The sequence below is a fragment of the Erinaceus europaeus genome, chromosome 8 (assembly GCF_950295315.1).
Source record: "Erinaceus europaeus chromosome 8, mEriEur2.1, whole genome shotgun sequence".
Lineage (NCBI taxonomy): Eukaryota > Metazoa > Chordata > Mammalia > Eulipotyphla > Erinaceidae > Erinaceus > Erinaceus europaeus.
The window spans coordinates 38,565,566-38,581,169 of record NC_080169.1 but is presented as its reverse complement, the minus strand read 5'-3'; the positions used below and the strand labels follow the sequence as shown (position 1 = coordinate 38,581,169).

The window sequence follows — 15,604 nt, the reverse complement described above, 5'->3', positions numbered from 1 at the left end:
AATATATATATATATATATATATATATATATATATATATATATATATATATATATATATTTAAACAAGATTTAGAAGAAAACACTTCACATATTTAGATAAAGACCATTTCAGATTAGGTAATAAATAAATAAATAAACAGGTATTGCAATGCTCTACCTTTCAATTATGCCCTTAGTTTAGAGGGATTTAGAGAGTTTCTAATCATGAAGATGGAGCAGGAGCGAGTAAGCAATAGAGTAGTTTGAAACCAAATTGTGAAACTTGGTGGTATGTGAATGGGGCAAATACTAGTCAAGGAATGTGGGATTTTAGACCATATAAGATGTTAGAATAGTTTTATAGTTGTTGTGTTTTATTCTTTGTTTGTTTTGTTTTGTTTTTCTCCAGGTTTATCACTGTGGCTTGGTGTCTGCACTATGAACCCACTTCTCCAAGAGGGCATTTTTTCCTATTTTCTTGTCCTTGTTGTTATTGTTATTGCTATAGAATAGGACAGAGAGAATTTGAGAAAGGAGGGAAAGGCAGAGAGGGGGAGAAAAAGACACCTGCAGACCTTCAGGGTTTGCAAAGCTACACTCCCCCCACCCCCCAACCCCCAACCCCTCACCTCTGCCCCTACAGCTAGGGAGCCAGGGGCTTGAACAGGGATCCTAATGCTGGTCCTTGTGCTTTGTGACATGTGCACTTAACCTGATGCACTACCTCCCAACCCTGGCTTTATAGCTTTAAGATGAAGAGGAACTGTCATAAGAAGAGAAAACCACTTGATCACATCTATTTTAACAGGCTCATATTAACTTACTAATAACCTTTTCATATCATACAAAAGATAGTTTGACTTTTTTACATATTTCTAACAAACTTGAATACACAAATAATTTTATAATGACCTTTCAGAGTAAGTAACTAAAGCCATAATTAAATACTTGACTCTAATTAATTTCCCACCAGGTATTGACTCTGTGCCCAGTATATGTAAAATAGTAGATGAAATGGGAAGCATTCCATTACTGTCAGAGTAGAACTTATTGTAGGCAGAGGCATTTAAAGGTAGAGGAACTGGTTCATATTATTAAATACAAAAATAATTTAACAAATATTATGACAGAACAAGTTATATGTATAAAGGCCACATTTCAAAAAGGACTTATTATTAAGTTATGCGGATTTTATTAGTTATTTCCAAATGTATTTAAATTTGCCTTTAAACTTAATTTTTAGTGAAAATAACTGATTAAATTTTACTTAATCTAAACATTTATCTAATTTAAATGTTGTATGTTTATTAAAGACTATAACAGGAATAAATTATTATAGATATTGCTTAGCAATTGAAAGCAGTAAAATCTTTCCATTCTCAATCTAGGACAAGATGTAGCAGGTAGCCCATTCTCAATTTATCCATTTTACATCAATATAATTGTTCATTTTTAATAATAATATTTTATTATTATTTGTTATAATTATTATTTGCCTCCAGGGTTATCGCTGAGACTCAGTGACTTCACTACATATCCAATGCTCTTGATTTTTTTTTTTTTCTTATTGGATAGGACAGAGAAATTGAGAGAGGAGCTGGAGACAGAAATGGAGAAAGACGGGGGGGTTCCCAGAAGATGGCGGACTGAGAAGCTGCTAGTGGCTTGAGCTCTGACCACATCTCCTGGAAACGGTAGGATTTTCTGCATTTAGTAGGCCAGTCAATAAGGGGTCCTAGCGGTGACACCAAGGAGGTCACTATAACTTAATTCGGGTTAAGAATTAGAGTAGGAAAAAAGTGGGAAAAAATTTTTTTTCCTTTTAATTTTTAAGCATACATCCTTCCCTGCCCCACCTCCATAACTAGTCCCTGGGAACCAGCTCCTAGCAGACTCCCCTGCTAGGAGCTTCTTTTCTTTACGAAATTCCTGTCCCACCAGGAGTATCATTCATTCTAAGTCTATACCCTTCTGAAACCTCTGGCCTTTTTTATTTCTAAGTAGCCAACCCCCCCCACCTCACCCGCATAGCTAATTAAATAATAAAAATTAATACATTTTAAAAAACCCTTTCCTTTCACTGCTCTATTATGACTGTTCTTTTTCTTATCTTTTTCTTTTTTCTCTCTCTCTCTTTCTTTTTTTTTCATTTTCTCATTCTTGTCATCCTTTCTTCCTTAATCATACAGCTTCCAAAGTCACAGCCCCCAGCCCCCAAACCACCAAACAGTATACTTTTTTGAATTCACTGATACACAATGGGAATTTCCTTTAACATTGGAGGAAAGGAATGGCAGTATTAGGGAAACAATAGTTGAGGCCCCCAAGGAAAATACTGATTATCTTGAGGCAATTAGAGAATTGAAAGCTGAAATAGCTGTAATGAAGAAAGAAGCTGAGGCAAGGGAAAGCAGACTAACAGAAGCAGAAAACAGAATTAGTCAGACAGAGGATGAGTTAGAGAAAACAAAGAAAGAGGTGAAAGAGCTTAAAAAGAGATTGAGAGACACTGAAAACAACAACAGAGACATATGGGATGATCTCAAAAGAAGTAACATTCGTATAATTGGCCTGCCAGAGGAAGAAAGAGAGGAAGGGGAAGCAAATATTCTAGAGGAAATAATAGAAGAAAACTTCCCAGACCTGAATAACAGAAAGGACATCAAGATTCAAGAGGCCCAGAGAGTACCAAACAGAATCAACCCAGACCTGAAGACATCAAGCCACATCATAGTCACAATGAGAAGAAGAAAGGATAAAGAAAGGATAAAGGCCTTTAATCCTAAAGGCTGCAAGAGAGAAACAAAAAGTCACAAACAAGGGAAGACCCATAAGATTATCTGCAGATTTCTCCACTCAAACTCTAAAGGCCAGAAGGGAATGGCAAGATATCTATCGAATCCTGAATGAAAAAGGGTTTCAACCAAGGATAATATATCCTGCTAGACTTTCATTCAAACTAGATGGAGGGATCAAAACCTTCTTAGACAAACAACAGTTAAAGGAAGCAACTATCACCAAGCCGGCCCTGAAAGAGGTTCTAAAAGACCTCTTATAAACAAGAACATCACTATAATACTTGCAACACATCAGAGCAAACAAAAAATTTTTTTGAACAATGGGACTACAATACATTAAATCCATAATATCAATAAATGTCAATGGCTTAAACTCACCCATCAAAAGGCACAGGGTGGGGGGATGGATCAGAAAACATAACCCAACCATATGCTGCTTGCAAGAATCCCATCTGTCACAAAAAGATAAACAAAGACTTAAAGTAAAAGGATGGAAAACTATTATACAGGCTAACTGACCACAAAAAAGGGCAGGAACAGCCATTCTTATCTAAGACACGATAGATTTTAAATTAAATAAAGTAATAAAAGATAGGCAAGGACATTACATAATGATTAGAGGATCACTCAGCCAAGAAGACTTAACAATTATTAACATCTATTCACCCAATGAGGGACCATCTAAACATATAAGCACCTACTGAAAGAATTTCAAAAATACATCAATAGTAATACAATAGTAGTGGGAGACTTCAATACCCCACTTTCACACTTAGACAGGTCAACAAAGCAGAGAACCAATAAAGATACAAGAGAATTGAAAGAAGAGATTGACAGACTAGACCTCTTGGACATTTTCAGAGTCCTTCACCCCAAAAAACTGGGATACACCTTCTTTTCAAATCCACATAACACATACTCAAGGATAGACACATGTTAGGCCACAAAGACACCATCAAGAGCATTGAAATTCAAGAGCATTGAAATCATCCCAAGTATCTTCTCAGACCACAGTGGAGTAAAACTAACATTAACAACAAATAGACAATTATTAAAAGTCACAGAATTTGGAAACTAAACAACATACTCCTTAAGAACCACTGGGTCAGAGACTCACTCAAGCAGGAAATTCAAATGTTCCTGGAAACTAATGAAAATGAAGACATAAGCTATCAAAATATTTGGGACACAGCTAAAGCAGTACTGACAGGGAAATTTATAGCCATACAATCACATATTAAACACCAAGAAGAAGCTCAAATGAACGACCTTACTGCACACCTCAAGGACTTAGAGGAAGAGGAACTAAGGAACCCTAAAGCAACCAGAAGGACAGAAATCACTAATGTTAGAGCAGAAATAAACAACATCGAAAATAAAAGAATAATACAAAAGATCAATGAAGCCTAATGTTGGTTCTTTGAAAGATTAAACAAAATTGACAAGCCCCTAGCCAGACTCACCAAACAAAAAAAAGAGAAGACTCAAATTAATAGAATTGTAAACGATGAAGGAGATATCACAACTGACACCATAGAAATCCAGAGAATCCTGCGAAACTTCTATAAAGAACCATACGCCACCAAACTAGAGAATCTGGAAGAAATGGAACAATTCCTAGAAGCATATGCCCTTCCAAAACTGAACCAAGAAGAACTACAAAATCTAAATGCACCAATCACAGACAAAGAAATTGAAACCGTTATTAAGAATCTTCCCAACAACAAAAGTCCTGGACCATATGGCTTCACAAACAAATTCTACAAAACTTTCAGGAAACAGTTAGTACCCATAATTCTTAAGCTTTTCCATAAGATTGAAGAAACAGGAATACTCTCTTCCACCTTCTATGAAGCCAACATTACCCTGTTACCAAAAGCTGATAGGGACAGAGCAAAAAAGGAAAACTACAGACCAATATCTCTGATGAACATAGATGCCAACATATTAAACAAGATCTTGGCCAACCGGATACAGCAACATATCAAAACGATTGTTCATCATGACAAAGTGGGATTCATCCCAGTAATGCAAGACTGGTTCAGCATCCATAAGTCAATCAATGTCTTTCACGACATCAATAAAAGCAAAGTCAAAAACCACATGATTATCTCAACAGATGCAGAAAGTCTTTGACAAAATCCAACACCCATTCATGCTCAAAACTCTACAAAAAATGGGAATAGATGGGAAATTCCTCAAGATAGTGGAGTCTATATATAGCAAACCTACAGCCAACATCATACTCAATGGACAGAAGCTGAAAGCATTCCCCCTCAGATCGGTTACTAGACAGGGCTGTCCATTGTCACCGTTACTCTTCCACATAGGATTGGAAGTTCTTGCCATAGCAATCATGTAAGAGAAAGGAATCCACAGAATACAGACTAGAAGGTAAGAAGTTAAGGTCTCACTATTTGCAGATGATATGATAGTATACATAGAAAAACCTAAAGAATCCAGCAGAAAATTACTGGAAGTTATTAGGCAATATAGTAAAGTATCAGGCTACAAAATCAATGCACAAAAATCAGTGGCATTTCTTTATGCAAACACTAAATCTGAATAAGAGGACATCCAGAATCACTCCCATTTACTGTTTCAGCAAAATCAATCAAATACCTAGGAATAAAGTTGACCAAAGAAGTGAAAGACTTGTATACTGAAAACTATGAGTCGCTACTCAAGGAAATAGAAACTGATACCAAGAAATGGAAAGATACTCCATGCTCATGGATTGGAAGAATAAATATCATCAAAATGAATATTCTCCCCAGAGCCATATACAAATTTAATGCAATACCCATCAAAGTTCCACCAAGCTTCTTTAAGAGAATAGAACAAACACTACAGTCATTTATGTGGAACTTGAAAACACCTAGAATTGCCAAAACCATCCTGAGGAAAAGAAACAGAAATTGAGGCATCACACTCCCAGACTTTAAACTATATTATAAAGCCATCATCATCATCAAAAAAGCATGGTACTGGAATAAAAATAGGCACACAGACCAGTGGAACAGGATTGAAAGCCCATAAATAAATCCCCACACCTATGGACACCAGTCTTTGATAAGGGGGCCCAAAGGATTAAATGGAAAAAGGAGGTTCTCTTCAATAAATGGTGCTGGGAAAACTGGGTTGTAACATGCAGAAGAATGAAATTGAACCACTTTATCTCACCAGAAACAAAAATCAACTCCAAATGAATCAAAGACCTAGATGTCAGACTAGAACCAATCAAATACTTAGAGTAAAACATTGGTAAAACAGTTTCTCACCTACACCTCAAGGACATCTTTGATGAATCAAACCCAATTGCAAGGAAGACTAAAGCAGAAACAAACCAATGGGACTACATCAAATGGAAAAGCTTCTGCACATCCAAAGAAACTGAAACAAACTAAGAGACCCCTCACAGAATGGGAGAAGGTCTTCACATGCCATACATCAGACAAGAAACTAATCACCAAAATATATAAAGAGCTCAGCAAACTTAGCACCAAAAAAGCAAATGACCCCATCCAAAACTGGGCAGAGGATATGAACAAAACATTCACTACAGAGGAGATCCAAAAGGCTAACATATGAAAAACTGCTCCAGATTGCTGATTATCAGAGAAATGCAAATTAAAACAACACTAAGATACCACCTCACTGCTGTAAGAATGGCATAAATCAGAAAGGACAGCAGCAACAAATGCTGGAGGGGTTGTGGGGACAGTGGAACCCTTTTACATAGCTGGTGGGAATGTAAATTGGTACAGCCTCTGTGGAGAGCAGTCTGGAAAACTCTCACAAGGCTAGACATGGACCTTCCATAGGATCCAGTAATTCCTCTCCTGGGGTTATACCCCAAGGACTCCATAACACCCAACCAAAAAGAGGTGTGTACTCCTATGTTCATAGCAGCACAATTCATAATAGCTAAAACCTGGAAGCAACCCAGATGCCCAACAACAGACGAGTGGCTGAGAAAGCCGTGGTATATATACACTATGGAATACTATGCAGCTATCAAGAACAGTGAACCCACCTTCTCTGACCCATCTTGGACAGAGCTAGAAGGAATTATGTTAAGTGAGCTAAGTCAGAAAGATAAAGTTGAGTATGGGATGATCCCACTCATCAACAGAAGTTGACTAAGATCTGAAAGGGAAACTAAAAGCAGGACCTGACCAAATTGTAAGTAGGGCACCAAAATAAAAACCCTGTGGTGATGGGTAGACATGCAGCTTCCTGGGACAGTGGGGGGTGGGAGTGGGTGGGAGGGATGGGTCACAGTGTTTTGGTGGTGGGAATGGTGTTTATGTACATTCCTAGCAAAATGTAGACATATAAATCACTAGTTAATTAATATGAGGGGGGAAAATCAATTGTATGTCTCAAAGTTTTTCAAAACACAAACTGAATATTTTTAATATATAGGCTGTGTATTTGATATGCAGACTCTCTCAAAAGCCTAGACCAAGTAGATCAGAAGCGTCCAATAACACAGCTATATACAAGATACTGGATACTGTACAGCAAACCCTAACAAAAGGACTTTTCAAAGTTAACCAAATTACCAAATAATGTGATGATAACATTAACTATCGATTGTCTTTTTGAACCCTAAGACAGCAGGAACCTCACATCTCCACTATAGAGCCCCTACTTCCCCCAGTCCTGGAACCATTGGATAAGGCCCACTTTCCCGTATGCCTCTCCCAATCCATATCAAATAAGATTGCATCCACCGATCACAACCTAACCAACACAACGATTGCCACCTCAACATACTTCATCTCAGACTGTGTCCAGAGACTTCACGTGTGGAATGACAACCCTTCAGCTTCATTACTCAGGTGAGACCTTTCCTTTTATAGTACACTCTAATTTCATCTCAGGTGGTTCACTTTCTAACAAAGTCCCAAAACCTAGATATACACCAGTTTCTGTGAGAGAGAGCATATGTTCACACGTATCTGTAAACTACTGCAAAATACATACCTGAAAGCAGAAGTACACTAGAGTTTGCAGTGAGTACCTTCCTAACACTTCCTCTCCACTATTCCAAGCTTTGGGTCCATGATTGCTCAACAATTTGTTTGGCTTCGTATGTTAACTCTCTTTTCAATCACCAGGTTCCAGATGCCATCAGGATGCTGGCCAGGCTTCCCTGGATTGAAGACCCCACCAATGTGTCCTGGAGCTCAGCTTCCCCAGAGACCCACCCTACTCGGGAAAGAGAGAGGCAGACTGGGAGTATGGACCGACCAGTCAACGCCCATGTTCAGCGGGGAAGCAATTACAGAAGCCAGACCTTCTACTTTCTGCAACCCACAATGACTCTGGGTCCATGCTCCCAGAGGTATAGAGAATGGGAAAGCTATCAGGGGAGCAGGTGGGATATGGAGATTGGGTGGTGGGAATTGTGTGGAGTTGTCCCCCTCCTACCCTATGGTTTTGTTAATTAATCCTTTCTTAAATAAAAAAAATTAAAATAAAAAAGAAATGGAGAAAGATACTTGCAGACCTGACTCACTGCATTTGAAGCAAACCCCCGCCCCCACAAGTGGGGACCTGGGACTTCCCATTGAACAGGCCCCTTGCCCTTCTTATTATGTGCACTTAACCCGGTGTGCCCCCACCCAGCCCCTAAACATTAATATTTTATTCTATGTTTAATTAATAGCAACTTGCAGGATATTAAGATAGAAAGAAAAAGAGAAAGAAAGAGAGAGGAAGAAAGAAAGAAAAAAAAGAAAGAAAGAAAGAAAGAAAGAAAGAAAGAAAGAAAGAAAGAGGAAAGGAAAAGAAAGGGAAGGGAAGGGAAGGAAAGGAAAGGGAAGGGAAGGAAAGGGAAGGAAAGGGAAGGAAAGGGAAGGTGAAGCGGGGTGGGGCGGGGCAAGGCGAGGCAAGGAAGGAGTCAGGCGATAGCACAGCGGGTTAAGTGCACATGGCACAATGCTCAAGAACTGGCGTGTGGATCCCTGTTGGAGCCCCCGGCTACCCACCTGCAGGGGAGTCACTTCACAGGCGGTGAAGCAGGTGTGCAGGTGTCTATCTTTCTCTCCCCCTCTCTGCCTTCCCCTCCTTTCTCCATTTCTCTCTGTCCTATCCAATAATGATGACATCAACAACAATAATAATCACAACAATAATAAAAACAACAAGGGCAACAAAAAGGAAATAAATAAATAAATAAATATTTAAAAAGATTTACTACTCATTAAAAAAAGGAGTAAAAAAAGAGGGAGAGTGAAAATAATCATAAATTGTGGTTAGTATATTACTCTCATTTATTTTAAATAACTGTCCAGGTGTCTATGCAAATGTGGGAAGCAGAGCAAGAGAGAGTACAACAAATACTATCACTTTACTACTAGGAAAGCACTTTGAATTATGATCATGTATAACAGCGGAAGTAAACAACATGTCATATTCTCCATTCATACTGAATTGTATAAAAGAATAACTTTAGAGTTGGAAAATACATCAGAGTTCTATTTGCCTACTTTACAGAGAAGTGACAGTCTGAGAAAACCAAGAGTATGGGATTTCTATGGAACAAAGCATTGCCTTGTCACCAGGATTATAACTGGGGTTTAGTGCATGTATGGCTCCACCTATCCTGTTGGACATTATTTTTAATTTCTTTATTTTCTTTCTTTCTTTCTTTCTTTCTTTCTTTCTTTCTTTCTCTCTCTCTCTCTCTCTCTCTCTCTCGATAGAATGTAAGAGAAAGAGAAAAATAGAGAGGGAGAGAGGCAGAGGAAAGAAGAGACATCTGTTGTACTGCTCTATAGCTCATGAAGCTTGTGAAACTCACCCTTCCCTACCCTCTTCTGACAGGTGAGCAGCAAAGGTTTAAACCTAGGTGCCTGCACAAAGTAATGCTTCATCTAGTTCCTCCTCATCATATATATTAAAAACAGCACTACTCAGCTCTGGCTGAGTAGGGAACTGAACATAGGACTTTGGGTCCTCAGGTGTTCGAGTCTCTTTCATAGATATTATGCTATCTACCCCACTTTTGTTTTAATAACATCATTTTGGCTGCTAAATTGGAATTACAGTCAAGCCCTCTAAGCATTAGTTGTATACTGTGTCATTCAGAGCTAGTTACCTTACAAACATCTTTAGAATGCACCCTTTTTGACAATTCAGTTAAACTGATGATCTTATATTTTGCAGATGAACAAAATGAAGCCAAAGGAAGTAAAGTAAGTGTCCCCAAACAGCTAATATGTGGAAGGTGTGGGATTTGAACTCAGTTCAGCTGGACTTTTTAGATCATGTTTACTGTTATACTTTCCAGATGCTTTTTTTAATAGACACATTGAATTTGGTCCTAAAAGAACAGATATACTTTACAATGAAAGAATGTTTATTTCATTGCTAATAATTATAGCAATGTCAATATCCTTGTAAAAGTCACTTAAAATGTTGCATTAGACAGAAACATTACAAAAAGCACATTCAGTACTCCTAAGTTTCCTATTAAGGGATTGAAATGATTTGTTTAACTAAATGTAAAGATTATGTGCATTAGCAAAAAATACAAAGAAGCCAAGGGTGTTACGAAAAGGAATTCAGTCTTGGCCCAAGGATTATCGGCTGACAGAAAAGGTAAAGAGAATGCCCAATATTACAGAACACTGATTGGCAAGGGTAACATATAGAGCAGTAAATATGCATGACTTCATTCTATTCTTCCTTTGAGTATCCTTGGCTTTCCCTGTTATTTAAATGCAGCAACTAAAGTTACTTGCATACTAGATCATTACATGACGTAGAAAGACGAGCAAGGCAAAAGAAGCAATAAACTCGTCCTGCTGACCCTGAGAAAAGTCAGAATTAACTTTGACTATCTTTAATATCTGTTTTCACTAAGTTTCTTGTGGAGATTCAGATTGTTCAGAAAGCTGTGCTTATTGACACAGCTGTTAAACAAAGGCCCACTATTGTCCAATACCTAAAGATGTAGGCATTATTAAAAACAGTGATTTGTTCTTAGGAGTTTATTCTTAATACTATAAAATCCATGCACTCAGTCTTTAGGGGGTTTAATAGGCAACCTTTTATGAAAGTCAGGAATGAACTTACAGAACAGAATCCTATGAGACAGTCATTACAGTCAGTGAGCTGTCATTTCAGTTGTGCTTTATTCCAGGAGATGACAATATGTAGGACTTGTATTGAGGTGAGTAAAGATCTCTCTGATGTAGTCAACTGTACTGTGATACGTTGGACACGAAATTACAGACTTTATTGTCACTGAAATATTAAGACACTGTCACATAAGAAACTGCTACTATGTATTCAGTGTAGTCCAGAGGAAATAATATCATGCATTTCAGTAAGAGCTTCTATTAAGTGACGCAAGTATTCGTTTAAAAAAATGAAAGAAATGTGCTATTATTCTATCCACCCAGTTGAACTACAAATTAAAACCTAGTTTACAACTATAGAAGAATAAAGTGGATGAAGCAAGAAGTTACTCTTTTTTCTTAAGAGTGCAAAAATCATCCAATTTTCACTTATTTTTCCTTTCATATTCTATAAACACCACAGAAAAAAATTATTGTTAATTGCATTTAAATATTATTTAAACATCCTGCTGTAAATTAATAGACTTTCATAACATAAATAATTTTATTATAATCTGGTTGTTCTATTAAAACTATATAATTAAATATTTTACAAGGTCAAAACCAACCCTGCTTTCTGATTCCAATAAATTTATATCCCAATATATTATTCCTCCACTTAAATTTTTTATTTCAATAAGTTTTCAGCCCATTTATGAGAAATAGAGATAAATCAGTACGTAGATGAGAAATCCAGTCTGTATCAGAATAGAGAAAAGATAGAAGTTAATAGAAAAGAAAATGTCTTACTTGTTTAAGAATGTCTTGTTTCTGTGCATGCAAGAAAAGAAAGAATACATGTGTTAATGTAAGATAATTTATTCTTATTTTCTTATATCTCTGATAATTTAACCAAATGTTTAATTTATAGATTGATTGTAAATCAGACTCTAAACCCATGTGGTTCTGAAACAGTTGCAGCAGCAGCAAATAAGAAATGAATAGAAATATAAAATACTGACCACCATACTGGAAACACTAAATCAGAAATTAAAGGGAGATGTGAAGCATGGGTTTAAATCTCTGTTCTATCCTTATATTTATGTGATGCTGAAGATTGAGCAGAATCTCACACACGCACATTACCACTGTGAAACTTCCCTGACACAATTATTTTTTCCATTTTTCAAATGAGAGGCACACACCAAGAGAGAAAGACAGAGAAAATACAAAGGACCATTCCATCATCCAGCTAGTCCTCATTGATGTTTCCTGATGTGATACTAGGAATAGAAATCAGTGTCATACATGTGAAGCAAATGCTCTACTACTGAGTTATGTTCTAAGACCCTCCAATTTATGCTTTAACAAGATGATCATCAGGTGATTCTGATTCTGAAGTAAGCTAATACTTTTGAATAAGTGACTAAATTAATCTTTGACTACAATAAGCAAATAGTGTTAACTGACATGTGGGAAATATAATGAGTGCATGTATAGTATGGTTAAAATTTTCTGGAGCAAGTTATTCAGAGCTAACAATGCTTAGATGTAATAAATTATGAACAAGTACTCTTCACTTCTAGTGTCTACTTATGTTAGAATAAAATGCATATCCTCTCACCATACCTTTGAAAAAATAACTTTTCCTAAGTAAACCACTTAATTTCTTCAGATATCATTAGTATAGTTTAAAGTCAAATCTTAAATCTATAACCAATCAAAACAAAAACCATTTAAACCAATGAACAAATAAAAATCACACAAGTGCAGGATATGCAGGACTGATTTTTCTCATATTGTCAAATACTGTTCCTCTTACAATAAATTAGGTATCTGAGATGTCTTGACTATCTTACTGTGAACCCTTAGTAATCACTAAGATAGGATCTCTTTTACAAACTAGTTATGATTATGACCCTAACAATATATTACTCATATAGTATTAAATATAATTAATCAAACATAACTGTGTAATATATATATATATAAATACTACAAATATATATAACATCATGGAATCATATTATCTCCGCTTTGTTCATTTTAACTCTGTGATAATTGTGTACTGCAATGTTGTACTCATTCATAAACAATGCCATTCAATGTAAATTAAATAGTTTGCTTTTACCCTTTTGATTTCCCAAGATATCTCAGTCTATGATTTTTTACTCAATGAAGCCAAAAGGAAAAGGCAACTAGTATTTTGGGTAAATAATCACTAAGAATAGTTAATTGTCATGAACTTAGCTGGTTAATCTTGGGAATGCCATAGCACTTTTTTTTCAAATGAGTCTATTTAGAAAGCATTACATTCTTATGTGTTGGAGAATATCAAGAATACCTAAAGTTTTTAATTCTAAGAGGATCTTTAAAGATTTTGCTTAGACTTATAATTTTTTTAGATAATTATTATAAAATTGTCATTGAAGGTTAGGAATTAAAAATAAGTTATTCAATTTAGGGTGATTGCCAACACACTGTATATGGATCCATGATCATTCATAAAACAAAACGTTAAAAAAAGGACTTAGCCAATGACAGACTAGATACATAACTTTTCCAATTTTTCTTGTATTATCAAGAATCAAAAAGTATTATTATATTCCAAATATATTTCGGCTCAACTAAGTAGAAGAGAAAGATAACTTCTCATAAGAATTGATCATAGTTTACACAATTAAAGTAATATTTTACAAATTGAATAATATAATTTATTAAAGAGACACTATAGACCTAAATAGTACTTTCACACATTGAATACATCTATATCCTGCTGACTTTAGTAAAATATATGCAAGAATTAAAGATTCATGCCAACTTTAAATGTTCTTATGTAATAAAATTTCTCATAAATTTTCTCTTATGTAAGAAGATTAGAGACACTTTAAATTTACTTTTGAATCATAATATAAATTATTGGTGTTCAACTTAATTATTTTAAGAATGCATTTGAAGAGTATATATGTATGCAGGTAGTAGTTAATTATTAAGAACACTAATCATATAGCAATGCATTTGGTATATCAAAACTAATAATACTTATAAAATACATATTAGTAATACAAAATCAGAGAGAATTATAATAGTGAAGCAAAAAGACTACAAATAAGATTACACTCCAAATTAAGTTATAGACAGCAAATATATTTAGCAAAAAAATCTGTTTTTATTTCTGTGTATAGATTTAATAACAGGTATCTTTGCTACTACAGTTGGGATGTAAATGCTTGTGATGTTTTGGGTTGTACAGCACTTTGACTTTTCTCGGTCTGTTTATGTGGTCTTGCGAGATTTTTCTGTTCTATAAATTTATTTGTTGATATTATTTTCTCTCTTATAGTACCTAGCACAAAATAAATGTGAAGGAAATGTTGACCAGATGTTTTCTTTATTCATATATATACATATATATATGTATGTATATATATATATATGAAATGACTTTAAGTTGCCTTTCCCCCTATTTTTTATAAGTGCTAAATTTTTATTGTTAAAAAGGAAAATGAAACAGTTTAAAAAGATAGAGTAGTGTACATAGTATGAGAAAAGATGATGTACTATAAAGCTAAATATTAAGAAATAATGAAAGTTATAAAACAATATGAACATAAAATGTAACTTTTATAAATTCCAGAGAAATAAAATATTGAAGGGTAATAATTAACTGTGCTTTTATAAAAATTCAAAAACACAAGTGTAATGTTAACAAAAAAATCACATTTGAGGCAGCAAATATATCTATCTATATATGTTGATAATGCATGCAGGAAAATAATCTTGCAAAGGGTTGTTTGTTTGAACTCCTATATAACCCAAAACACTCATAGTAATGATGATTAACATTAAAAATGTAACATTTCAGCTAATATTAAATTAATGGCTATTTAACAAACTACTAGAATGGAAAAAAATTAAGAATGGTGTTCATAAGCTATCTGTTGCATACAAAGTTTTGTGAGAAAGAATGCTAGTCACTTGTAGAAAACCTGATAACATTTTAAACACAAAATGGGAGAACAAATTCCTAAAGTTTTGTGTAAGTGGTGTCATTAAAGAGGCAGAAGATTGAAGTCTATTACAGAACTTTTCTTCAGGCAAAAGAATAATCTCCTGAAAATATTAATACATGCTTTCTTATACCAACTTTCATTTTAGGTTAAAATTTGGAAGTCAGATATTTTCTTACTCTTTCCATAGAATCCCGTTTTCTAACTTCTAAGAAAATAAAATCCTGTTTTGTAGGTGAGCTATACCTCTTCAAGCATCTCAAAAGAGAAGTTATTTTCATTAACAATATGTTTCTGGATTAAAAGCTAGTATAACATTTAATGCAACTTCAAGAATAGAATGCCACTTTGTTTATATTATACATTTTAAATAATTTGAAGAATACTTGATTAAATAATATACCCCTCTATGCATGTGCATGGAACTGATATAAAGAAAAGAGAAGTTTTACCCCTTCAGGATTATACTTTGCAAGCACACCATTACCATGGAATTCTTCAAGAACATCTTTTAATTTCTTTGTAGAATCTGTAAGAAAAGGAAAACATACTGATTGTTTATATTTGACTACTGTAGTTACATTACTGTCTCTGGAAACAAGTATCACTTATAATCCAACTACCAACATATTAAATTTAAAAGTGAACTTTAAAAGTTAAGATGTTATTTATCATATTTGAAAATATATTTAATTTCAAAAAGCAAAATCATCAAAAGAAAGATAAATTCATTATAATTTA

The 15,604-nt window shown here is 34.9% G+C and overlaps 1 protein-coding gene across 8 annotated transcripts in view; it reads right to left on the bottom strand.

Moving 5' to 3' along the window:
- Positions 1–15,604, bottom strand: part of DGKB (diacylglycerol kinase beta) — a 918,246-nt gene that overhangs the window by 742,528 nt on the left and 160,114 nt on the right. For 5 of the 8 annotated variants that reach the window (XM_060196160.1, XM_060196152.1, XM_060196155.1 and 2 more), the window contains 2 exons: positions 15,316–15,392; positions 11,664–11,684 (listed from right to left, as the gene is read on the bottom strand). In XM_060196160.1, coding sequence (XP_060052143.1) covers positions 11,664–11,684; positions 15,316–15,392 — 98 coding nt within the window. The remainder of the gene's footprint in view (positions 1–11,663; positions 11,685–15,315; positions 15,393–15,604) is intronic. The other 3 variants (XM_060196157.1, XM_060196154.1, XM_060196158.1) reach the window with 1 other exon arrangement.